The following is a 27450-nucleotide window of genomic DNA, read 5'->3' as shown; positions in this document are numbered from 1 at the left end:
TTCTTTTTTGACAGCACAGCTGCCATTCATTATCATCAAACTGTTACAGCACAGGGATGGGGTCTAATAGAATAATGTAGTAGAGACATATGCACTAGAAAAGTAGAAAAACTAACATGGACGTGTCTCAAATTGCAATTACAACTTGAATAGGAACCTTAAAATTGTAACTAGGTAAGGAACTTTTATAAATATTCACTTTATAAATAACAAGACGTATATCAAATAAAACCCACGTTAACCAGGTGAGATTATTAAAAATGTAGAGTTTAATATATATATTTCTTTCTGACATTCTGATAAGGATTGCAGGTAGGCTTCACAGTACACACTGTGTTCCACTTGATATGCTAAGCAGAGGAAGGGGTGGGACGGGTGGGCTTGACAAGCAGCAGGTTTTTTTTTGTACATTAGTAGTGAAAGCAGAAGGAGGCAGTACATCCACAGACAACGTCTACTCCTCCACCGTATTGCTCTGAAACCCACAAAGGACCATTTGTCTTAACGATCCACATTCTCTAGAGTCCATCTACAGGTCTAGAGTTTATTCACGGTCCTTCTTACAATTCATAAAGAAAATTGTGATCGACAGAAAACATGGATTATCAAAACACTATCTAAGCGCATGCATGAAACACATTTTCACATTTTACTTTTTTTTTTTTGCTTTTCTTTCACGCCACCCTCTCACCCACGCACGCACGCACACACATGCACACACACAAAAAAATGCAAACAAACTGGGCTTTACTTTTTCAACATACTTGATGATGAGGTGAGTTAGGAAATATAGGCCAACTTAAGTTAAAATGATAAACCTATGCAACTTTGTTGCAACTGATGGATATGCACTTGAAATCTGCTGTTACTTTACTGTCGTAATATTTCATTTAAACAATTATGATTTGTGTTATGGGGAAGGGTACAGATTTTTTCCCTTGTTTGGCAACATAATAATTACACCTATATATGCATGCTTTTAAGTGGCTCCAAGTTCCAGTAATGACTCACAAAAACATTACATTTATGCTGCTCCGTACTGGTAATAATACATGCCATAAGGCCCTAATCAACCTTCTGTCCAATGCTAACTCTTACTTGTCCTGTAAAGTATTACAAAATCAGGTAGCCTGCTATATGAGATCTGAGTCAGTCACATTCAGAAACAAACCTGCCTCCTTGTATAAATGTATGGATCCAGCACAGAAAATTAAATCCTCTAGCACACATTAATTATGTCTATAGTTCCAAAATAACAACCGGTGTGAGGGCACTTGCAATTGTCATACAATTACCACAACTATCAATATAATCAACATCACTAAAATCTTCATAAACAAAGTCCATTGAGAACACACACTGAGGCATACAGTAGATTACTTCTGGAGAGAGAATAATCTATAATTAATTTTGGCAGAGATTAATTCACACATAAAATAATAATAATATTAATCAAAAAGGCTTTCAAATGAAATTAATGGCTTATTTCTGCAGGTTCGGGAAGGGTGACTTTGACCACTTTTTGGACTCTCGTGGATGAGTAAATTGCACTTTAACTGACAACGTTATTGTCCTCGGAATCTTTGAAGGAAATTATACTACCACCGCAGCATCTGTTACATGATAAATTTGTATCATTAATTGTCTGAAAATAACAGCAAAGGGCAATTATTTTAAATTTAAACGTGTCCCAATTTTACTACTAACAACAGCAGTTTAGGGGATAAATGTGTCCTCATTATGAATTCATTAAATGGCCCGTGCAAACAAATCATTTACTCAAACAAAAAAGAAGAGAAGATGGCATCTGTGTGCAACTCCTTCGTCCTTTAGCATGCCTGAAGTCAAAGCTTAGGAGGAAGAATTAGAAAGACCACATTTGTTTTTTTTTTCTTTAAGCAGAAAAAAACATTCTGCATTTCTGCTGCAGCATCATAGTTACCTGGTGTTAAAGTGAAAAAATTATGACTCTACAGTAAACCTGTTCATTGTGTGTCGGGACAAAAATAACATCAAATTTTTAATCATTACATTTTCTACACAATAAATATCAGCACATATATCATTATTATATATTCAAGATATGCATTTTACATATAGTTTTCCTCTCAGCTTATATACATCAGTTTATGTACAGTCTTTGTATTTACACAAGGGGTCAAAGGTCACTGAACCTGAAGCACTTGAAACAAAGTTAAAAGAGAAAGACATACGAACCTAAAGGCAGTGTAGTCATCCATCCGTTATCACTCACTGTTACAGCACTGGGGTGGGAACTAAAGTTACTTTTCGGTGTGAACAACAACAGTAACACTCGCACAAAATAAAGCACTGCCATTCTCAGGCCCTTGGTAAGAAGCAGGTCGATCGATATTGGCTTGTCATGCAAACACGTCGTGGTGCTTTCTTCCTAAATAAATAATGGATGCAAGAAGTACAAAAAGTTGAATCATAATAACATTCTTCTCTTACTGTGCTGGTATAAAGTGAGTTAAAGTGAGTTCACCTAAAGGTAAATTTCAGACATAGCAATGCAGCTGTACTTGCGACAGAAGAGGGGAATTTAAAATGGGGAGTGGCACTAAGAAAAACAACGTTAAATGTTACTCTGGCATGCAAAGCCTGTCTCTGGGGCTCCGCATATTCCTAATGTGCACAAAGCTTGAATACCCTGTGAGCAATAAAACCATACTACGCTCTCGCTCCACGTTTCCGTTTCACCCTGAGGATGGGCTTTGCTCCAAACCATGTCAGGCTCTGAGTTTCCCTAACCAAATATTGTACAACTTGCAAATATCATATTGCAATTTGATTGCATGTTCTAATAAGGCAAAAAGAAACTTGAAAACACAGAAATACAGACCACTGCATTAAACGACAAAGCAAAGCTATAAAAAGAAATTAGAAAAAAAAATCTTTTTAATGCAATACTCATCTAAATTCCAGTCTTTCCTCCTAAAGGCAACTGTTCCTCCACTATGGCATTTTGGTGTGTTTTTTTTATCTTTTTTTTTTTTTTTTCTTTTGGTAGCTGTAATCACACTAATTTACTAGCAAGCAGTTGGAAAAGTTCAGTTTGTTTGCAGCCTGTAGCAGATGTGAGGGAGGGTTCATTTTCTGGTTGGCACTGGTGCGGCCAGTGTGTTTCCATCGGGCCTTGGCGGAGACAGTTAAAGAGTATGTACAGCCATAGGGGTTCTGGAAATGATGCCTATGGGTGATAGGTCATAGAGTGGTGCTCTGGGGCTCCTCCTCAGGCACACCATCCCCCTCTGGATCTGTCACTGCCATGGATCTCCTGCAGGGGGCACCGCTGAACTCATCGATGAGGCTGTCCAGATTGACATTGATGGAGGGGATTTCATAATTGAAGATATCTAATGGTGAGGATGGGAAAGGTGAGTATGGTGAGCAGAATAGTGTGGATGGCGATAATGAGCACCGGGAAAAGGAGGAGAAGGAGGAGGAGAGGGCAATATGACAATGAAAATGGAGTGTAAAAATGAAAGAGAGCAGAAATAATATTAATTGTTTTGAGTCTGAACTCATGGTAAGTGGCATATGATCGAAGGAATCAGTAGATTACGTGTGCTTCACATTTTACAGTGTGGTGCTGATTATGTCAATAAACTTGGTAGAGGCTAGTGTAGCGAGTCTCTGCCTTTTGTGTCTTTTGAGACAGGAAGAACAGATATTCTGTCAGATAAAATACAATAACAAGTCAAAATGACTGCACAGTGACAAATTACATGTTTACAACAGTGGACAGATAAACATCAAGGAGGCAACAGGATGTGTGTGGAACTCTCTGGAAAGAAAATGGCACCAAGACACCAAGTGGGCTTAAAGTAAGAATGGAGATCTCTAGAGGACTGAAATTAGTATTTGCTGTGAATATAGATACTCTTACGTGCTGCTCCATTTAATGGAAGCGGCAGATCCAAACAGAGACGGATGGCTACTCCTGTGTCGGAATGAGATGGAGTGTGGCAGTGTAGTAAGAGGAAGCAGAGGTTATAAAAAGCGATGAACCTGCCAAAGGAGGAGTGGGGGTTACCTGTGACCCCCCTGATACTAGTGGCAGGGGCGTTGGAGATGTCTGCCAGCATAGGGCTGGGAATGGGGAACAAAAGGAAAGGGGCTTTAAGATGAAACCGTTGTAAGCAATGGCATCTGCAATGTGAGCGCAGTGTGATGCACTCTGGGAAGTCCTTAAGCCGTGCATTATTGGTTGAAGACAGTGCAAGGAAAGTACAGCCAACCTGCTAAAAAAGGACGAGGATTATGATTGAGCATTACAGGGTAGGTATGTTTGAGGCAGGCTGCAGGAGACCCCAGAGGCATCCACGGTACGAGGCCAGGCAGTGAGATGGAGTATATGGGGCGGGGGCGGTCTGGCTTACCCTAAAAGTCCCCCTCACACTTAGCCCACACTGAATCCCTGGCCTCACACAGCTGCAAAGTACACAATAGTAGCAGGGGGAACAAGAGAATGATAAATATAACAAAGTGACAAAATCACTGGTGTATATATATTGACAGAGCACCTCAGTTTGAGAACATCATATTGTAGCTTTATCGTTGGGTTTGTCTGGCTAGGTTTCCACTCCTGCTACCCAGTAAGAGATGCTAGACTGGTGTGAACTGTGTAAGCCTCTGACCTACCTCTGCCAAGTGGGGGTCTGGGTAACACAGATAAACAGAGAGCACATGATGAATCTAATGGCAACTTTCATACAAGCAGGACGAGCTATGCTTCTCTGATGTTTCCACACATTACCCAGAAACATCATCACATAACACAAGCAATGAATACATTGGTCAAGAGATTTCCTTACTACAGTAGCACAAGAAATGCTAATATTTACATTTTCTTATCATTCTCAGGCATCTGTGTCTAAAAGGCAACTTGTATTCATTCAGACATTTGTTTGGGAGCAGTCAGTAAAGGGGACAGGTTTGTCTACAGTGACAGGTTCTACAGAGTCCTACACTCGTCCACCGTCTCCATTGGACAGAGCCACAGCGAGTCTGAGAGAGGGCCGCTGCAGCCCCACCTGTGGGGGTGGCGGTGGGGGTATTGTTGCCAAGGGTTGATGTTTACCTGTAGACATGCTCTCCCCAGGAGACAGTCCATCCAGGAGGCCCTGCTCCATGGGCTGAGGAACTGGGGCCACAGGTGGGCCAGTTAGCCCTGGAGGGGCTATGGGTGGCTGAGGAGGGGGCAAGCTGGGTCTCTGCCTGGGCTTAGGGGCAGGCCGTGACTTGGTGAGTGTCCCCGTCAGGGAAGGCGGGGACGAAAGAGAGTGGGGTGTACCCAGTGGGGTCTGCCCAGGGGAGGACGGTGGTACTTGACCTGGAGGACATGCCAGTCCATAAGGGGAAGGGGTACTAGGAGGTGTAGGGGACAGGCTGACTGGTGACGGCTGACCTGTGGACTGGTCAGACATCCCTCCAGACTGGCCGTATGGGACCTTAGGAGGCACGGGAGCCAACTTCTTGGAACCTGTTAACACACCATAGTCATATTAAAGTTACCTGTGGAAATACGAATAAGACATGTTTAAAACCTCAATGTCAATGTCAATGAAAGCACATATTACTGAGGCCCTGACCTTTGCGGAGGGTGTGTGGACTGTGCTCTGTGGAGTGGGGAGACTGGCTGCTGCTTTGAGGGCTACTGCTGGGGGGTACTGTTGGACCTGCGACCTGGATGGCTTTGTGTCCAATTACAGGGGAAAGCTCTTTACTCTTCAATGAACTGAAAAGGATGGATATATATTAGTATGCGAACATATAAACATATAAACAGTGTTTTGGACTCATCGCAGTCTACATGTACAACTATTTACAGTCACTACACCATCATCACCATCATATACATGGCTGCTTCCACTGTTAACAACATTTTTCTAATCTCAAGGAAAGCAGTTCAAAATCTCAACACCTGTTTGTTATTTTTTAATAGATTTACAAAACTTTGGTGCACAATATTCTGTATGGATGCAGATGTGTTCAATCCCCCTGCAACAAAAGCTACTTCTGGGTGTTTCCTTATTCACAAGGGGTTGCCACAGCAGGTAGCTCTACATATTTGATTTGGCAGATTTTTACAGCAGATGCCCTTCCTGATGCATCCCCGGAGGATTTCTGTCTCCCCCTTGAAATGAACCATGGCTCTGTTGCTTGGCAAATGTGTAAACCCCTACACTATAGAAAAGAATAAGACAAACACTTCAAAAAACAATTGAGCAATACCAGTATATTGACTAGATATATGATAAGAAACTCAATTACTGGGATGTGACATTCATTTTCATGAGTGATTAACAAACAGAAAAATTCCAGCTGGGCTTGCAGAATGTTTGCCAGATTTAGTAAACAACAGAGTGTGACTACGGATTGAATGTGTCTTTGGACAGTGACAATACACTCAAAATAGATGAGAGACACTTCATGCAACTAGATATGACTGACAAAGTCTTAACTGAGTACATAAATGAACTGAAGTCGAGTGACTCTAAATATACTGCATGAACAACAAGAAAAAATAATTTCTTACATCTGATAAGAAACTTTGTTTTACATGACCCATCTGAATACCCCCCCACCCCCTCCATCATCACCAACACCACAAGTAAGAAAAAAACAGACAAACAAACAAAAAATAACATAGTTTTATAGAAGTGCCATTTAAAGTTGTCGTCTAATTAAATGGTATTCGTTTTAGTTGTACATCTTCAGCAAACAGGCTTCCGAACCACAGGTCATCAGCTTTCCAAATCACAGGAAAAAGTGTTAAAAAACCAAGTTCTGACCACTGACAGAGATTTGGTGTAATGATTCACACCGTCCTGTTTGGTAGTAGCACCAAAGACTTCTGAGTCAAGAAACTATCAGAGGCAAAACTGTAAAACTCAGCACTTTGGGTCCAGCTGGAGGTACTGCACTGTTAGGGTTCCCATTTTGCTAATCTCATAAATCCTCAAAATTCTTAAAAAAAAAACGAAGAGGTTTTTCATGTACTGTGTGCTGGTTAGTAGAAAAACTGCAGCAGACTTGACAATAAATACATTTCAATTCTAGTTCGAAGCCATTCCTTGTGTATTTATCATCTACTCAATAACAGCAACAAACTGAGCACTATATAAGCCAGTAACATCCTTGGTTGCTAGGCAACCCAGCTGACAGGCATCCTGAGACAACCTGTGTGTTACAGAATCTCAGCTATGCAATTTGACGGGAGAGGTAATAAAAAAAGAAAAAAAGCAAAAAGAAAAAATATGAGCCAGCGAGCTAAAGGAGAAATACAGCTGCCACTCTGTGATGCATCCATAGTGGCCAGGCGTGTGTTGTATTTACCTAGTCAGCCTGGGGGGTCCTCTCTCTCTGGCACAGGGGCAGGCAGCCCACGGCGGGGGCGGGGGTACGGATGAAGGGAGGCTAGGGGGGTTGCCAAGGCTCTGGTCATGACGGGTTAGTACCAAGGGGGTTTTGACGTAGAGGGGCGAAGCATTAGTGTCTTGTGGGGGGGCATGCGACATGTCACCAGGCGGGCTGTGTTTGGGGAAGTGAAGACAGCTAGGTTTGGGGTTCGAATTGATGTCAAGTGACGAGGAGGAGGAGGAAGAAGAGGAGGAAGGGGGAGGAACAGGGGGAGTGAAGCCAGACCAGCGCATTGGGGGTGGGGGTGAGCCAGGCGGCTGGGACTCTGGACCTGGTGCCACAGGGCGAGCGCAGGGTGGGGGTTTGGGATAGAAGTGGTGGGGGGCAGTGTGGCACATAGAAGTGGGGTAAGGGGGGGGTGGACGGTCCTCCCCTGGGGGCGGGTGGGCATGAGAGGTGTCCGGCCGATTGGGCGACACGTTGTCTGAGCTGTAGATATTAAAAGAATAGACAGCACAAAAGACACAGCTCTATTGACTGAACAGGGAAACGCACTGGAGCGATATAGGATAAGCTGTTTGGATGATTAAGGTGTGTTAGTGTGTTAGTCAGTTCGAAGCCAAAACCAGTAGGCAAAAAAAAGTGCTGCATCTTGCGGTGGGCAGTGGGTACACAGTCAGCTTATTGCAAATACAAAGACAAGCACAAAGAAATAGCAAAGAAAATTAAGTTTCATTGTGAAAGAAAAAATGATACAGTGTGTAGGACTCCCTCTGTGATCACCTTGTGTCTGCACACTGCATAGAGCTGTGAGGATCCTTCTCTGGAACCAAAGTGCTGGTCTGCAGCTTTCAGTAATACCAAGTTGAGTTGATGACTGAAACTCTCCTCACTGCTGGATATGGAAGCCCTACCCGCCTTAATCCTATATGACTTGTTTGTATCACAGGTCCTGCAGTCAGCCCAGGGCAGTGTGAAACAGACACAAAACCCTTTCAAAGGCTGAAAGAGCCACAGGAAATGGGGGTGGGGGGAGAAAGACAGCCAAGCCAGAAGCCATAATATTTCTTGTCTGCCACATAGGCAGAGCCAGTGACCATGAGGTGATTACTCATGTGTTTAATTGTGATAATGATACCAAAGAAATTGTGAAATCAGTCTGCGTGTCAACAGAAAAATAACTAATTCACGACCAAAGCTGAGAAAGCCAAGCCACAACAATGGGATATTGGATAGATTAGCATGCACGCAACAACTAGCAGGTTGAAGCTTTGCATCACGTAGATAAACAAAACTTGTTTATGCAGTATTAGGACTAAAATCCTTCAGATTTGAAAAGAAAAGGGTTTTTTTTGGCAAATTTTACCCACAGTGACCTGACAAACGGACACAAGGACAGCTCTAAGAATGTGTGATGTCTGAAAACAAATTCATAACAGAATGCGACATGAACATGTTGAGGGAGATACTCCAAAAAAAAGATGGAACCATTGCATATGAATGGAAGCATGGTTAACACGGCCAAGAACCAGTGCAAGATGATGGTGATGATGGTGATGACAATAAAAACGAACACGGGTGGATGCATGGAGAAGCGAGGGCCAGGGTCTCCACGGTAACTTACCAAACCCTTTCTCCAAGTGGAGGTGTGGCAGACGGAGAGATGGCAAGCTCTCCGGGCTGCTCGGGGATGAGTGTGTCTGCAGGGGAGCTGGGGCCTTGCATGCCTGGAGGAGTGGAGGAAGCCTTACGCGCCAGGGTGGATGAACCCTTACGAGACACCCAGGAGGTATCCATAACCCTGACGCCCATACTGGAGATAAAAACATGTACAGATTCATGTGTGACATCAGCAAAACTCATGTGAGGCAAGTGGGGATAGTAAGGAAAGAAGTCGTGGGAAGAAGGAATGATACAATACCTTTGTATCTTCCTAATGCTGCGTTAGTAAGGGAGAAGAGAGGCAAAAGTGACATGAGGTCATAAGTAATGCAGACAAGGGTCACAAAATGTTTAATATTTGATATGAAGCAATGATTATGGCAGGGAGATGAGATCAACAGTAGAGGGAACAGTAAAGGGATTCAGAGAGAAAGTCAGGTCATATAACCAGTATGTGCTAATCTGCTGAATGCCATTTAGAGGGTTATTTCTTCCAATTAAACCTTTATAGTCTAAGAAAAGTTCAGGCTTCTCCCCCATATTGAATAGTTGCTTAAACAAATTTAGATTGATGCCTTTAGTGTTACATCCTTTGTATTCACTTGATTGGGGTGTTTTGTTCAAGGTGTTGGTTCTAATTTTTCTAGTGATATTCCACCGTCTCAGTGAATGAGTCACGCCAGGTGACGTGCTAGCCAGACTGTGAACGAGGAGTTGGGTGTGGGAGGATGGGATTGGAGAAATATTTCCTCTTGAAGAAAAAAACCCAGCAGCTCTCCATCAGAAACCTGTTGCCATAGAGACCATGCCATTCAAACTTATTCAGCCCTACGTATTTAAATGAGGGCAGTTTTCAGGCTTCTCTTGATGAATCCTGATAATTAAAGGTACACCTGTATATATTACTGTGAGATAAGATATTTAACAAGAAACTGATTTCAGTGCTGCTTATGAAGGCTTCTGACTCATCCGAATGAAAACTTTAGATCGGAGGATCTTAATGTGCAAACGCTGCTCTCCTCAAATATAAGAATTCAGTATCAGTTGCCTGAGAAGAGGCGTGGGTGGAAAGAGAGAGACTGAAGGAGAGTGAGAGGTGGGTAGCAGAAGTGAGCACTTGGCATCATACCCATCTTTCTTGTAAAACTCCAGCATCATGTTGTCAGTGGCGACACTCAGTGGGCGTCGACTCTGATCGTGCTGCTGCTTGCGATCGGATTGGTCCATGTCTGGTGAGGGCATAGAGCTGTAGTTGGAGTTGTGGTTGGTGTGGATCGGGCTTCCATAGCTGCCTGTCAAGTTGAACTCAATCTCTGAGGCAGAAGCAGACACACCATCAGCATGTAGTCTATTATACTTACAGTAATGTTTAGAATTGTGTGCGTTTTGAGTGCACACAATTACTCCAAAAAAACCACAGTTAGTATGAAGAACTGAAATAACTATAATAAAATTAAGATTAAGCTATGCAACAAATACAGTACTAAAATGACATTTTAATGCTTTTTTTAGCATATGAAAGTCTACAGAGAACATCCAATCAATAACAGATTTAAGTCACATGCTGCGACAGCATTGCACTGTGCTGTGAATCAATGTATAATGGTAGTTGATACACCAACCAGGTGCTGCTGTCCAAATCCACAAAAATGAAAAAAAAAAAAAAAAAAAGATGTATACATTTAAATATCACCAGAGTGAGTTTCTTGCAATCCCTTCAACATACAGAAATATGAAACATCAGTGGTTCTTTTATTTCTGAAAGGTCACAGAAAACAGGCATTACCTTTGTTAAGGGTCCATAGTGTCTTGTCCATTGTTAAGTATGTTTATGTATGTTTTTTATTGGGTTAGTCAGTTTGCTGTATTGCTGTATGGTGTTTGTTTGTATCATTATTGTCTTGTATTATCAGGCTGGGGAGAATAGCAGTGCAACCATATGATTTTTGAGATGTTTGCATGATTATGACATGCAAAACTATGTCCATTTGAATAAAGCTAAACACTTCTTTGTTCTGGGCAATTTTTTTATCATCTCAAATCCCCTAATTGTTACTTACAATGATATAATTTAAACAAGAAAACAGATAAGATGCCCAGCGCAGTTACAATTTTACATACATAGTGTGTAATCCCCACCTCCAGGGAAGAACCAGTCAGCATGCTGAATGATTGGCTCGATGATGCCAACAATCTGTAGGGACACGGTCGTCATCATCTCTGTCATGTTCCTGGATAGAGCAGACAAGTGAGCTATAGCAGGGTCACTCAATCATTGGTTTAAATCCAAAGAATAAAATTATTAGTTGCTTTAAGAATACATACGGTTCATTGTGTGTCCAGAGCAAGTTTGGTCCAAGGACAATAGCCATGTTACCAGGAGTCATCTTGTTAGCATCCTGATACTCACTCAGCTTGGCTAAGAATTTGATCAAATATCTGTAGGATTGGATAAAATTAACTGTGCATTTTAAAAGTATAACCCACTGTTTTTGGTTAGAGGTGACATGTCTGCTTGTACCATTTACTGATTATAAAGTAAAAAAAAAAAATGATAGCAGCAATATTAGACGTGCCACCTGCAGGCAGTAAATAAGACTGTAAAACTGCATGAGTTATTGCCTGCAGGAGGTACAACTACGAGTACTGCAAAGACATTACAGTAATTTTCTTGTCAGTGATCCTTGTACTTCTAAAGTTGCTGATCCTGCTGTTAATATTATTTCCTGTAGGTGGCACAAGTTGAGTAGATATTTGTAGGACTGAAAGGATTTCACCCGGATTTTCATTTGGATGTGGTCCAGTTTTGTTTCTACATACTTTCCCGGTTTTTGATCTCCTAATGTTTTGTTTATGGTAGTAAGGCTACACTGAAACATGTGCAATCCAGCAAATCAATGGGCAGAAAATCAGGGAAAGAAACTGACCTGAAATTGTTTAAGTTGTCTGTGGGGAGTTTTTCACATGTTGCCATCAACGCCTGTAGTCTCTTGTCCATGTCTTGAATGCTGAGGAAATATAAAGTCATTACGGTTTACTGTTGCTCCACTTCTTTATAAATGTCATCATTTTTCTTTTTGACAGTTAGGGGCCCTGTACTAACACGCTGAACTGCTTTCTATTTTTAATCACTGCCAATGGCACAATTTGAGAAAATACTCTTAAGAGTACAGCGACTCACTTGGAGGCTTGAATCCATTCATCATAAAGTTCAGTGGTCATCAGTGGATCTGGGAGCTCACGAAGGTATGATTTCAGGGCCCCTGTGGGATTAAAAAAACAAGGACAGCGTAAAAACTGGTCAGCTCTTTAAAAGAAGTGGAGGGTTGTTTTCTCTCTACTGGCGAGCCCATGCTCCATATCTCTACTCCCCTCTAGCAGGCCCTCATAGCTAGTGCATCTGCCAAAGTCAGACAGCTCAACACAGATTTCATGCTAATATGTGAAATGGACAGCAATATCTGAAGAGAAAGCTCTTGGGAAGATAACGCTGAGGAAGACATTTTCCAAAGAACCACATTTGCAAAGTGCATTATGTCCAAAAAAAGACTGCAAACACTTCAGCTTTTTACAAATGAACTTTTGATCATGGAGTTAAAATAATTGGCTGTTTACAATTTAGCCTCTAACAATTACAGAGAGTTGGGACTGTTGTTATGGAAATGTGCTTTGAACAATGCATTTATGTGGGCGTAGTTCACCTGCGATGGCGTGTGGATCGGAGGAGTACTCCTGCACATCAAGAACTCCACAGTCCAGAGATGCTTTCAGCTTCTTCAGCTTGGAGGCTGATGGAGCCACTCTAAAGAGGCCCTACAGCCCCCACACAGGAAACGCATGATGTGTAATTATCATATCTAACACATCTGAGCAGGAACACAACGCATTTTGAATATTTCCATTAAATGTTAATTATGAAGACATTCAAATAGACTGGCCGGTGTGCAACAAACAAAATAAAACCAAAATAAGAACACCGAAAATGGACAAGTGATTCATGTATATGTGCGTTTCTTCTACCTCCTCTTGCATGCCGCACTCTAGCAACATGGTGACACAGGCTTCGATGGGGAAGGCAATCTCTCTCCCACTTATACTCAGGTGTTCCTCCAGGGACTTGCCATACGACGGCTTCTCCACCCACGCCTCTGCAATACCAAACAGTGCCCAGAATCACACATGGATAAAAACAACCCTATGCATCATGTCTTTTGTCTAGCAATTGTAAATTAACCATTAATTAAATATCAAGGTGCATAACTGTTCCTTAATTATGTTGTTATGTAACATGCCAGGCCTATTAGTGTATTCTTTACTGATCATCTTGGTATTCCTTCGGGTACAGAAATGGAGCAGATCTCAACACAAACACACACACATAGCTCTTAACACAATGCATGACTCACCTTGGTGAGCTTTAATCTGGGGTAGGACACTATGAAGAATCTCTAATGACTTCTTGTGATATTCTGCCTGCGTTTCTATCAGCTACAGAGGAGAGCAGGGGAAAATAAAATATAAGATAATGCACCAAACAATTATGATTTTAAAGTCATCTTCAGTGTTTACTACAGCTTGTGCTTAAACGCAAAAAAAATCTGATTCTTATCAGCCGCAACGTTAAAATGTCCGGCAGGTTAAGATAGCAACACTCATCGTCTTATTCATTCATTCACTGACACGTATCATTCGCTGCGCACCAAGCACACCCACCAATTCAGGCAATGACACGCCCTGAAGGCAGTGGCTTCAACCAGCAGGACAATGCTCGCCGCTAAATAACAAAACCCGCTCGGGAATGGTTTTAAGCAACACAACAAAGACACCAAGGCGTTGACCTAACCGAGCCTCTTAGAATCCTAATCTGGTCAAGCACCCACAGGATGTGCCAGAGAAGGCCTGATCACAAAGGAGCCAAAATATCAAGTTTTAATGCCACATGTCCTGTCCATGCCCCAACAGGTTAGAAGTGACAACATGAGTGGGACCTACATGATATGAAGCAATTGTGCAGCTCCCAATATTTAATGTTGTTAGTGTAAATGAACTCTTACACCAAAGACAAAAAACAAAACAATTTGCCAATTTGATGACATATTTGACTTACCGTCTGGAAGTAGTTTGCATAGTCTATTTCTTTGGCCATGAAATTGTACATATCTGCTGACAACTGATCCTGAAAAAGAAAAATCGTCTTAAGGAAATGATCTCACTAACGTCACAGATAGAACTTTAATATCATTCCATGACTGTGGCCCATTTGTGTCTGATTCATGTGCAAGTGTTATAAATCAAAGAGGAGAGCAAAAGTAGCTCAGGGAAGGCATGATATACACGTAGCTCTGATCGTTGACTCACTCTGCAAATCTCCATCCGATTGGCTGTCTCCTCCATCTCCTCTCTTAGGGACTCAGACTTGGCACCGGGCTGCAGAGTGCTGGGGTGACTGGATGACTTGGATGACTGTTGATATCTGTGGGTAAATGAAACAATCGCCCCTGCTTTAGACATTCCAAGTTTTTATTTTGGCAATACACTAACCACAACTGTTTGAACACTGTTCACCTTGTTCGTGCTGAGTCCATGTCCAGGACAAGTTTAGCTAAGTGCTTCCTCTGTTTCTGGATATTAGGAATGTCCACCTGAAAAAAAAAAATCCAAGGAGTTAATATGAAAACAGTCAACTCATTATACTTTTTTTCTGCTAATAGCAATGGAAATAAAAACACCAAAATGCAACTTTTAACTGGGACATTAAAATAACACTATCTGCTCACCTCCGCAAGGACATAAAGAGGCTCCACCACATCTCTCTCTATCTGGTACTCAAACTGAATGAGTTCCTGGGCCAGCTTCTCCTCTGTCTCCCCACAGAGCTTCAGCATTTTTCTGTTGGTGAGAGCCAAGCACAAAGTCATAAGCAATCAAATACAATTAAAGCACAAGGATAATAAGGACAGAGAAGAATTCAGCTGCCAAATCTGTAATTAAAGATGACTTTGTGTGTGTGTGAGTTAAGCACAGGCGTATTAGTAGCCACTAACCCCAGGAGAGAGTCTTCCCCCAACACTGCAGCCCCTTCTTCCATGCATTGTGCCAGGATGGTAAGCGGTAATTTTTTCTGATGGTACATAGAAATAACGTTACACACACTTCTGTAAACTTCAACAGTTGCCAGCAAGACTGACGCCCGTACTCACAGAAGGTGACTTTACAGATCTCTTCTCCATATCAGTCCCCTGCTGACCCTGCAGGCAGGCATTCAGTTTTTTGTGAGTGCTGTGTGACACCTGCTTGACCAGATCTAGGCGTTTCTCCACCTGGGAAAGCACACGCAGACCAGATGAATGTGCTTACATGCACACAAGTATCCTCACAGATGCAACACAACTGTCAGCTCTAATGCAGCATCATGAATCAGCACCTGCTCTCTTTTCACGGCACATACTGACAGTAAACCTGTGATACTTACTCTCAATTATATTTTTAAATTAAGAAGTAGGATAGAAGAAGTCAAACATTATGCATTATAGTTAAGTCTTTCTATGATTCACTTGGATCCAGTTGCACTTAAATCTAACACACAAACACTAATATATATATATATGTATATGTATGTATATATATATATATATATATATATATATATATATATATATATATATGCAACACTATGCAAAAGAAAATAAGAAACAGAAATATGCAAACTTTCTTGTAAAAAAAAGGCAAGCTTTCTTGCCATTTCTTTAATTAGTCTTCAGGAATAGTTCTCCGGGCTTCTTGAAGGACATTTAGAGCTCTGCTTTGAATTTTGGCTGGTTTTTGTTCTGTTCTGTGTCAAAATAATACAACATTCAACTTCAATAATGAAGTTGTTGCTAATCAGATGCTTTCCAGTTGGTATTTCATAGTGGATAAAACTCTGATGGTATTTTGTGCGTTCATAATTCCATCACCATGTTTCACAGATGACTATAGACACTTACTGTCATTTTACAGTCATTGAACATTTAGTTCAATTCAGTTCAATTTTATTCACAACAAAAGTCACCTTAAGGCACTTTATATTGTAGGGTAAATGACGCCCTTTGAGCAAGCATTTGGCAACAGTGGGAAGGAAAAGCTCTCTTTTAACAGGACGAAACGTCCGGCACAACCAGGTTCAGGGAAGGGCAGCCCTCAGCCCTGACCGATTGGGCATGATGGGAGGAAAACACTGAAAATGGACTTGACTGAAAATGACCCTGATGAAGGCCACAAGCCGAAACGCGTCGGTCAATTATTAAAGTTGTTCATCTTCCCTCAAGTGTTGCTGGAGTTCCTGCTTTGTGAATTCTTTCATCCTCTCCATGCACCTTGGAAGTAGGTGAAGTTGTGCCAGAAATTTTTGCTGCACTTGTTCCCAATGTACCATGTGGCGATTTTGACGGACATTATTTTTGATGTTTAATAATCATTATCAATTTATTACAGACTACTAATAATTCACTGCTGTTCACAGGTGCAATGATTGCACATACATACACACTCTGACATCACAGCTCCCATACACATCTACAGCTCACCTGCAGAAGGTCTTCGCTCAACACCTCTGTTTTTTCTGCCCTGTAAAGATAAAAAAAAGAAACAAAAACATATATATTAATACATTATCACTTAAATCTTAACTGATACTAGTATTTTTAAATCCATAGAAACAGGATTGCATGTGGCAATTTTATCAGTATGTAGGGAAGGATATGGGAATCGATTCTAGACTAATAAAACATTACTGCAAAGTAGCAGAAATTTTTGGAAAATGTTCATTCATCATCTTTCCTATGCAGAGCTTATTAAATTTCATATATTAAACACTGCATTCAAGAAAGAGAAGCAAACTTTCTCACTTGGAAACTAACCCATGGTTTAAAGTATTTGGCTTCTTTCTTCCTTGTATTATTTTATGTTATTTTTTGTTTTCTGATGAAAACAAATGAAAGGAATTATTGCACAACGCACACAAAGAATTACAAAGCTTTGGTATGCCCTTGGGTAGGCGGCATCTTGACGCTTCCATATACACACAGAACAGCTGCCAAAATCACACAGCTTCTGATTCACACAGGACAAATAACATCAGACATGCTACCTTTTTAAGTTCTTGATGACATGCCTGTTTAGTTTTGAATAATTTAGCACACTTTACAAGTCTTGCGTGTCTTTCCCAAAATGCTGTGGGTATAGAAGGCTCATTTACCAATGTGGCAATGCTCCAAAATGTATAGGCCACATGCACACCTGTCTCTTTGGTGTAAGTGGGTGAGTGTGTGCAAGAATGCAAGTGTCTGTGAGGCTGTCTCTTTGAGTCATCATCTTCAACAATACATAACAACAGCACATTAAAGCCGCCGATTCAAATGTGTTAATTCCCACTGCGTCACATCCTACTAAAAATCCAGCAGATGGGGACTGAGCCAAAGACTGAAGGAAAGGGCTGCAGAGCAGATGAAGCAGATAAAGCTACTCATCCGGAGAAGTGAAAGAGCCATTAGTTCAGAAAAGAGCAAACCACTGGATTTTACAAATACATGGTGTCAGCTCAGTTCAATCAGCTTTCATTTTATGACTTTAGTCAGCAAGGACATTTTCCATATAGCTTAGCATGCCGTTTATGATCCTATAAGAAAAGACAGAATAGCCACTTGTCTCCTAAGAACAATTTTATTGTACATTTTCTTTTTTGTGGTAAACTATTACAGAATTTGACACCAACCAAACTTTAATGCATGCAATATATAAACAATATATAAGGAATACCTAATGTGGAGGATAACATATGCTTTCTGCCAAGAAACAGGGATCGGGCAGACCATCTGACCTCCTAAAGTGAGGCATTTTCAGATCTCCAGCAGAACACAGTTACTTGGGACTTCCCTTCCTGTACGCACAGCCTCTTCCTGTGATTGTGCCCAGACTATGCCCATGCCAACTACAAATAATGAATCTGAATTTATCTTGGCAAAGCAAATTATATAAAGGACCTTGGTTTGTGCAATAATTGTCACGAGCCAGGGGAAATAAGTCAGAAGCATATTACCAAAATGCTGTTTTCATGTATGTTACCAAACAGGCAACATAACAGCTCTCTAAAACTGTTGCTAAAAAGAGGCAAAGTATGAAATGACTAAAAAGTGTCTAATGTTGACATGCAGTTGTTTACACATATCCCAAGCACTGTTACCAACAACAGAAGCTGAACTATTGAGGCATTAGCATCTCCAGCCTCAGAGAAAAAAAAATGTGAGCATGGAGCCATGGGAACTGGGTCAAATCATGTACCAGTGGATCTAATCACAGCCAGCCTCTCGGAAAACTGCTCTACTCAATGAGCTAGGAGGCAAAATACAGGAAATGTGTGTGTGCATGTCTAAGAGAGAGCGACAGAAAGATAGCAAAGCAAGAGATTTCTGGCGTGATTTATAAGGATAACTGCGATCGCAGATTGCAGATTACATGACAAAGGGAGGACAAAAATAACCCAAGCAGTGCACTAAAGTTTGGCACAGTTCTGCTGAACACTCCACCAGACAAAAAAACTCTGAAATGCCATGGTTTATGAAACAACTTCCCATGCAAGACTGTATTATGTACTGAAAGTAGGTAGTAGCTCTGCATTGTCACTGCCACTGTCTATTGCAGGCTGATCAGCTGACTGGATTTGTTGTTTAAAAGGAGGCAATAACAATTTAAATCATAGACATCTAGCATCCTCAAGGACCGCAAGCGGTGTGGCTATTATGACCTAGACATCAAACAGATTGGAGCCTATCTTCAAAGGCAGCACTGTCTTGTTCTATGAGTTTGTTTGTTTTCAGAGAGTGGCATTTCCTCTTAGGAAAGCAGCATCACACATAATCTTGCTGCGAAGATGCAGAGAAAAAGCAGCATTGTCAAGGCATGAAAACTGGGGGGTACTGAAGTTTCTTGGCCCTACCGAACCTGATGTAAGTCTAGCTTCAGGGACAGCTTAGAGGTGAGGAGAGATGTTCTTCTCAGCAAATATCGTGCAAAGTGAGACCTGGGAGGAAAATAAAGACGTGGGAGAGTTGGCAGCCTCGCGGGCGGTAGGCTCATGGAGGGAAAGGGAGACGTTGCCAACCATCTGCCACTATGCAGGCATTCCTTTACCTGGAACTGGTGATGACTCAATACAAACACGTGCACAGGCATCTAAAAATATGCAGGTTAATGAAGTAATCTTCAAATTGCAGACATTTATTACAGTCTTGCATGCAAAATGTAACACTGGTGAAAAGGACTTCAAATCGGAGCAATGCAAACATGAACGATCCCAGAGAGCGGAGAAAGATAAATGAGTTGACACAATATTTGCGCAAGATGATCAGCTGCCAGAATGACAAACTTTTTCTACATCTGGGAGGAACATTAGCAAAGAGCTGACATGAATAAAAGTCTAGGTAAGGTCTGTTTAGGATGTATTTGTAAGGTTTCAGAGATTATAAGTCGTTGTATTTCTGTTAAGTTGCAGTTAAAATGTTAAAAGTGCATCTATATATTTTTATCTCAAGCTGTGTTAATGTTGGACAGCTGCATCGTTAGCCCCCCAGCACTGAGCATGGTTTATGAAAGCATGAATAATCCATGCTGACATAATCAAAATGCGAATAAAGAAGCAGCCGCTGTCTAGAACATATTGCATTGGTAGCAAGCCAATTGTTGGCTGTTGCTGACTTTCAGTCCGTTTGAGATTCAGCAGAACAAAAAGGAAAAAAAAAGGTCATTATCTGGTTTGCTCACACTGCTAGCATGGCTAACAAAGGCCCCTACTCTGAGGCCTGGAAGAGCTACACTGGATGCTAGGTCTTGTACTGCTAGGGGAGGGTAGTGGAGCAGAATGGTGGCCCTGGGCCTCAGCAGGGCATTGCACACCCTGGAGCGCTGGCATGAGATCCACAGTCAGTTATATACATACACACAAGCAATGACACACACAAAAACCCACAATGGTGTTTATGCTTGAGATCCTCCGTGAATATTTCTCCACTGATTGCTTTTTGTTTTCTCTAGACCTGCATCGTGCATCTAGAGGCCCAGTTGGTTTCTACCCAAACGATGAGGCGGGGCATGCGATGGGATACGGGGTTACTAAAACAGAAAAACCCACTTACTGTAGTTGTCCACTAAACTAGGTCACAGTTCTGTCAAGTATGCAACTGTGAGCACATACATGCACACAGGCAAGCACACACACACACACACACACACACACACACACACACACACACACACACACACACACACACACACACACACACACACACACACACACACACGTCCAGAGAAGGAGTGAATGAAAGAGAGAGTGAGAGCCTGCAGTGTTCAGTAATGTTTCACTGGAAACACAGGCACTGAGTTATCTCTAATAACTTTATTCATGGTGCGCTGAATAATTTCGACAAAAAGGCGCGCAGCAATGTGGCTTAACTGTGTTCTTACACTTGTCATCTGCCCAAAGACACACACACACACACAGAGCAGCTAAATGACTTAAAATGCAAGCAAACAATAAACTAAGACAAAGCAACAAAGGTCAAAATAATCCTTTACTTAGAAATGAAACCTTTTTTTTGCCACCTTTTTTGTTAAAGCTATAAATTTCTTCACCATTTTGGGAAATGTAACATGTGCGCTGGCAGAGTCAAACGAATGTGATGAAACAGCTAATACTAAATGAGCGTTTCTAGGCAACCAAAGCAAAGGAACGACTATATTTGCTGTGCACAAAAAAAAAGGAGCTGGAAAATGATCTTTTATGATTAAACAGCAAAGGGGAAAAAGAGGTAAATAAAACAGGAAGTTGTTATTAGTAGATCAGTGCTTCCTGTTCTGAGCCTATTGACATTCTTGAATGGACGGAAGTGAGCATGCTGAAAGGGAGTCACCTGTCTCGTTTTTCTTTTTAACAATGCCAAGCTTGCTTGTCCAGTTCATTTATAACAGTTTAGTACTAAGAATTATATACCAGAGAACTTTATGTACAGTGGTATCATCATAAATTTAGCCTTCAGTGATTCTCAGATAAATGAGGGTAATGCGAATGGAAACTTAAATGAAGAAGAAGATATTCACAAGAGGAAAATGGTAGATGGTGGTGGAAAGCGAATGAGAGCTCTAATTAGCTCAACTGACACATTACTGGAATGAACAATAATGACATTACACACACACACACAAACACACACACACACACACTGACATTAAAGTGCAGTGAATAAATACACAATCCCTATTTCTTTCTTTCTTTCTTCTTCTTCTTCTTCTTCTTCTTCTTCTTCTTCTTTTTTTTTTTTTTTTTTTTTTTACCAATTTAGGGCAAATTACTTCAGTTACACAGATCTCATTATGTATCAGAGAAGATTGTCTTGTGATATATTGCAGAATTTCTGTGACACCATTATTATCGTGTGAGTTCTTCTATTTGCCACCCTGCTGTGTACATGATCACTTGTACAGGAGCCAGGTCGATAGGGACAAAACGAAAATAAAACTCCACAGGAGAATCTGGATCTGATGGGATTAACCAATCTCCTTCAAAATTTTGCAAGTTTTGTTGTTTGTTCTTTAAAAAAAAAAAAAAATCAGATGCGAGTTTTTTAGTTGATCTTTAATACAGGGGCTCTTTAAGAGGTTAGTCTTTTGAATGAATCAACACGAGTGACATGGAGAGGGAGAAACAGCGCTTCTCTCTGATATTACATCATCTCTCTTTTGATGGCCAAAATGGCCCCTTGACAAAGGCTCTTTATCTCTACCATACCCTGTAGTATGCTGTCTCTGAAAGGCACTGATGGGGATATGGGAGGGTTACAACCTTGTATAGAAGCACCGAACGGCATGAGACACTTATTTAGCAACGGCTCTCGCATGATCTAGCACACACATAATGATTCACTTCTGACTGTTGATGGCTTCATAATAGTTCATAACACCATAATGCCATTCCATGTTCAGCTAGAAATGATTACAAAAAAGACAATAAGAGCAGTGAATCAGATTGTGAATGCAACTTGTTCCAAGATTTATATTGTTCCAACCCAGAGAATCAAGGCTAAGAGGAGGAACAGAGAGCTGAGAGGTGGGGGACGCTGCATTTTCATGCAACAAGTTACCTGTCAGCGACCATATGCCCTTTTAGAGCCTGGCACACATTCTCACCAAGAGGTGTGAATGTGTTAATCTTGCACTGAATTTAAAAACAGGCACAGACACCTACTTCTTATTCTAACAGTAATTTGTTTTCAGTGTTAATATGGTCAGCTACATATTAGTGCTTGATGCTGTTTCTGCCCCTTCCTCTCTCTACTTTATACAGTGCAGTGAGAAAGTATTTGCCTCATTGCTTATTTATTTTTGTGCATATTTGTCACACTTAGATGTTTTAGATCATCAAACAAATTTCAATAGTAGAAAAACCCAACATAACTCAAGTAAATACAAAATGCATTGTTTTATATGATGATTTCATTTATTAAGGAAAAAAACAACAACTTATCCATACCTACCTGACCCTGTGTAAAACAATAATATGAGCCCTAATCATAATGACTTGTTGCACCACTCTTGGCAGCAAGAACTGCAATCACGCGTTTCTGATAACTGGCAATGAGTCTTTCACATCACTGTGGAGGAATTATGGCCCACTCTTCTTTGCAGAATTGTTTTAACTCAGCCACATTGGAGGGATTTCAAGCGCGGACGGCCTGTTTAAGCTTATATCTCAACCTAATATTAGTACTAAACTTCGACTAGGTCACTCAAAAACCATTCAAATGTGGACTTCCTGGTGTGTTTTAGATTGTCCTGCTACATAAGCCGAGTGTGCTTGAGCTTCAGGGTATGAACTGATGACCAGACATTTAACTTCAGGATTTTCTGGTAGACAGCAGAATTCATGGCTCCATCAATTACATCAAGTCGACCATTTCCTAAAGCAGCAAAGCAGCCCCAGAGCATCACACTGTTTGACCACCACCATGTTTGACTGTTGATATGATGTTATTTTTTATGAAATTCTGTGTTAGTGTTACACCAGATATAATGGGACTGAAACCTTCAAAAAATGTGGACATTTTCCACACCCACAATCTGTAAATCGGCCACCTGCGTGCTTAACAATAATTCATTCTCCTACTGCGTCAGAAAAGAGATAGAAACCGAGTAAGAGACAATGCAGGAAAGAGAAAGCAGCCCACAAATGACTGCCATTTTCAGATAATTGCATTGTGGATTGGTGAGCTAGAAGGCACAAGTAAGAAGAATGCATCTATCATAGAGGTATTTGCGAACACCACAAAGGTGGCAGAAGCAGAGTGCAAAGATGGAATGTGGGTGTGTTAGGGAATGAGATAGTCCTGTTTTTTTTGTATCTATATGTAAATGTTACTGTGCAGCAAAACATATTCTTACAGTCTTGAATCATAGAATCTTTTTAACAGTCTGTCCTAGACCTACATAGGACAGTGAGTTGGGAATAGAGAAATAGGTCAAGAGAAATGAAGGGTGGGAGCTGGCTGAACCAATATAATCTTTTGCTTGCTTCCTGTAAGGACACACAAAACAATTAGAATGTCTTTTTTTAGACAAACGCAAACACTAAAGTACAGCAGAGTTTTCATGGACACTGAAATCTCAATTAAAGGTTAATGTCCAAAAATAATATTTATAATACAGGTCTCTCCCGCTATACCAAAACACATTTCTGTTAGCACTAAAGTATGCATGGCTGCACACCCTTTTGCTCCACAGAGGTAATTGGTCAAGCTGGTGATCACATGACATGGGTCTCACCCAGGCAAGCTGCAGCAGAAGCAGAAGCAGCAGCAGCAGCCGCCTTGGAGAGCCAGAGGGATGCTGACACAGCACACCTGAACACCAACCCCCAGCTGAAAGAAGACCTTCATTATAGACTTGCCATTACAAATGCCAATACAAGACAAAAAGACGAGCAGATATAGTAAAAAACAGATATTAAAAAGATATGAGTTATGAGTCTATTCTTAATAAAGAAACCTGCAATAAATAAACTGAAGCACAATTTTATTATTAAATCTTGTTTCTAAATAATAACATGTAACTCTACATATTCTTAGTAACAGGACCTGTCACTTGTATTATCAAATCTAAAGAGAGTTTCAGGGGGACCAAAGGCCATACCCACAGAGAAACCCTGCTCCAGTCTGAGGATGGTTAAAGCTTGAGTCAGCAGAACAGTTAATATGAAGCCTGTTTTCACTGTTTTGCTACTTCATTCTTTCCTATAGGAGCCCTGCATTACTCACAGGACAAAACCCGCGGAATTAAAAGACAGCTCAGGGGTAAAGCTAAATTAAGTCCATTTCACTTAATGTACTATATAATAGTATATCTTCTGCAAGAGCAGTGTGCAAGGAAGAGCAGCAAAATGACATTGGCATGATAAGACTGTTTCTTGTGTAAATGCTTATAAAAGTCCAATAAATCTGCACATTCGTGATATGTACACATTTTTCCCACTGTCCCACACTAACACTCTAAGGCATGTAGGTGCAGAACACATGGATCCACACATAGTGTATGCATACAGCATACGTGTTTACTTTATTGGTGGTAATATCAAGAATCATTTATGTTACGTGGTTTAATATAAGTAAGAGCTGTTTAAATTTAGCTCTCCAGATGAACCATGCCTTAGCACCTCTATACACCTCTTGAAATCCTTCAAATTATAAGTGGTGGAGAAATACGGACATAGTTACTGAATGGAGACACCTGCTCTTTTCTAGAGAAAGAAACCCCAAAACAAAGAAGATGATCGTCAAACCACCATGATCGGGTCATTGGTTGCTAGATTTGGTTTTTCCAGTCTTGTGATCTACCTCCACATGGCATAGCCAGTGTTTGACACTGTTCAAGGTCACCACAGGGTCAGATCCATTACTTCTTGATCCAAAGCTCAAATCTCTGACTATGGTTTGAGAGTGGCAGTTCTTGTTATGGACCACTGTTATTATTAAGAGCCCAGCAGGGCTGTCCGGGGAGAGTTATGTTCCTCATTATCACTGTGGTACAAACAGACCAACTTAGCATGGTGCTGCTCTTAGACAGCCCCAGAAAAGAGCTAATTTTCTACTTACACCAGCACCACTTGGACCATCTGCATTAAATAAGCAGTATAAGTGCACGTACACATGCATAAAAGGAAAAGTGCCATATCTTCTGTGGCCATCTGAAGTCCTCCAACCTGCTTGCCCACACACATATCCAGAATCACACCCACACACACAAACACTCTAATGAGTCACTAGAAGAAATGATTATAAAAAAGACTGAGGCTAGAAAAAGCAGTATGACCTATGGGGAAAACAAAAATGATAGCACAAACACAGCCTGCAATGTGTGCCCCTCCTTTTGGCCGCATTATAATAATAATAATAATGACCCACACCTCCTGGTCCTAATCCCCCACCTCCCCTCCCACCCCCTTGCTGAGCAGAGAACACCTTCTGGCCCAGCGCTGCTTGACAAGCTGCTTTCCCTGAACACAGAGGGTGGGGGAAGACTGATAAGCCCACTGGATCGGTGTAAAATGTCACAGAGCATCCATTTCTGAAGATAGGAATGGATTTCAGAACCATTCAGAAGCAGAGCAAGAACATGAAAGTAAACGGTGAGGACAGAGGTGGAAATCTGTCTTCAGAAACCCCTAATTTAGTTATTTTTAGGACGTTCAGTGGAATGGAAAACCGTCCATTTAAACTGACACATATCATTCCAGAAGCGCATCAGGGAGGCGTGATTACGACCTTCAGGAATTCACGGAGTGGATAACTCACGCCTAAGAGGTGCTTCCCTCCTCACAGCTGATATCACTGCGTAATAAAAACATTGCGCCTTTTTCTCATTTTCCCCTCACGTCGCAGCCCACACTGCATCCGTCTGCATCACGTTCACCTATCGACAGGTTCGGTGACAGGAGTCTATTTTAATCACGACATAACTTGGCAATGCCATATTTGTCAAACTCCACCGATGGTACTCTGTCATAAAAATTGGGTCGTCACTATTTGATGGTCCATGTCGCTGTGATTTTCTATATTTAACATATTTCCGTGGGCAGGTTGGAGCTACTGTGGCAATGCGCCTACACGCTGCCTATGCGGTAGCCTATTCCAGTTGGTATTACGCATAGAACACTTAGGGCGTTTTGAACATGCGGTATACATTATTCTTCAGTAAATAAGCAAAAAGCGCAAAAAGGGAAAAAAGGCAAATTAAAGAATGAAAGTCTGTTTGCATTCATCCGATTCGCATCCTACTGGGGCCATGCAGGGGGGTTCTCCTCTCTTTGACTTGGCCAGTCGCGACAATAGCGCACGGAAACGGTTTCCTTACCTTCCCACCGTTTGGTTGGCGAGCTGTCGCATCCGATTGAATTGCTTCTTCATCTTGTATTTTCTCTGTTAACACCTACGAGGGGAAATATTCCGCATTACTTCTCACAATACATATCTCCATCCTCCACAGAGGTGCAGCACAAATTCCAATCTCCCATTCCCCCCCCTTTCCCTCATCGCAAGCTGCCAGCGCCGAAGAAGTACTCCACGATTACATATTTTCAATTGATAGATATATGTATATTTTTTGCACATCTATATTTGCCCCATTGCCTGCGCAGGGATGCTGGACCAGTCCACCGCGCGTACACACACAGGCAGGGAGCGACAGCAGTGACAAGTAGCGGCTGCGCAGCAATGCAGTGTGGGAAATGTAGTGTGTCTATGGCTGACTCTTCAATAAAGACTCTATTCTTGCGGGTTCCTGTGAGCTATTAGGCTTAAACGGATCAAATGTGTATTCATTTTTGTATTTATTTCTTGTGTGTGTGTGTGTGTGTGTGTGTGTGTGTGTGTGTGTGTGTGTGTGTGTGTGTGTGTGTGTGTGTGTGTGTGTGTGTTTCTGTAGATATCAGTGGTTGCCTATACTGGTCCACTGAAAGCGTGAAGGGAACCCCAGTTAATTACTGATTGATTGGTTGATTGATTGAGAAAATTTTACTATTCATTTGTATTTTTATTTTTACCCTTATGGCAAAATAAGCTGCTACAGGAGTTTCAATAAGGAAACGTGTACTCAAACCTCCACTAATAGCTCAATTACTGTAAGTCAGCCTTGGCCACAACCCCATCTAGTGTCCATTATGTGCCAATGCATTGCCAAGTCACCCTTTTGTTGCATTTGCACAACATCCCCATCTAGTGTCATTTGTTTGCCAGTGCAATGTAAATACATGGCACATGTAGTATTAAGTTATAATATTAAGGGGAAAAAGTTAATTATTACGTGAAAAATACGAAACTTTGACTG

General features: G+C 41.3%; 1 protein-coding gene across 7 annotated transcripts; it reads right to left on the bottom strand.

Moving 5' to 3' along the window:
• Nucleotides 1–251: 251 nt before the first annotated feature.
• Nucleotides 252–26786, bottom strand: arhgap44a (Rho GTPase activating protein 44a). Of its 7 annotated transcripts, XM_063471965.1 has the most exons (23): nt 26479–26786; nt 16614–16653; nt 15249–15368; nt 15093–15169; nt 14826–14937; nt 14614–14690; nt 14407–14521; nt 14156–14224; nt 13455–13536; nt 13069–13196; nt 12750–12861; nt 12230–12311; nt 11976–12056; nt 11374–11487; nt 11188–11279; nt 10178–10361; nt 9308–9325; nt 9011–9199; nt 7363–7875; nt 5616–5761; nt 5105–5506; nt 4404–4455; nt 3268–3377 (listed from the first exon to the last, which is right to left on the bottom strand). In XM_063471965.1, the coding sequence occupies exons 1-22, from the start codon at nt 26529–26531 to the stop codon at nt 4448–4450; spliced, it is 2814 nt and encodes a 937-aa protein (XP_063328035.1). In that variant the 5' UTR covers nt 26532–26786; the 3' UTR covers nt 3268–3377; nt 4404–4447. The 7 variants fall into 7 exon arrangements, 6 of the variants coding, with proteins under 6 accessions (XP_063328032.1, XP_063328037.1, XP_063328038.1 ...); XM_063471962.1 differs by lacking the exon at nt 4404–4455 and having other exon boundaries at nt 252–3377; XM_063471967.1 differs by lacking the exon at nt 4404–4455 and having other exon boundaries at nt 252–3377; nt 5432–5506.
• Nucleotides 26787–27450: the final 664 nt, after the last annotated feature.

The sequence above is a fragment of the Pelmatolapia mariae genome, linkage group LG4, assembly GCF_036321145.2.
Source record: "Pelmatolapia mariae isolate MD_Pm_ZW linkage group LG4, Pm_UMD_F_2, whole genome shotgun sequence".
Lineage (NCBI taxonomy): Eukaryota > Metazoa > Chordata > Actinopteri > Cichliformes > Cichlidae > Pelmatolapia > Pelmatolapia mariae.
Note: the sequence above shows the minus strand (reverse complement) of the source record. Positions and strands in the feature narration are given on the sequence as shown.

Excerpts from the sequence above, each read along its gene's own strand:
- arhgap44a (XM_063471962.1), bottom strand. The coding sequence starts at position 26,531 with ATGAAGAAGCAATTCAATCGGATGCGACAGCTCGCCAACCAAACGGTG. Across the intron at positions 14,225-14,406 it reads ATCGGATGGAGATTTGCAGA|GATCAGTTGTCAGCAGATAT; the intron begins GTGAGTCAACGA and ends TTTCTTTTTCAG. Across the intron at positions 3,378-5,104 it reads TGGGGAGAGCATGTCTACAG|ATATCTTCAATTATGAAATC; the intron begins GTAAACATCAAC and ends CCTCACCATTAG.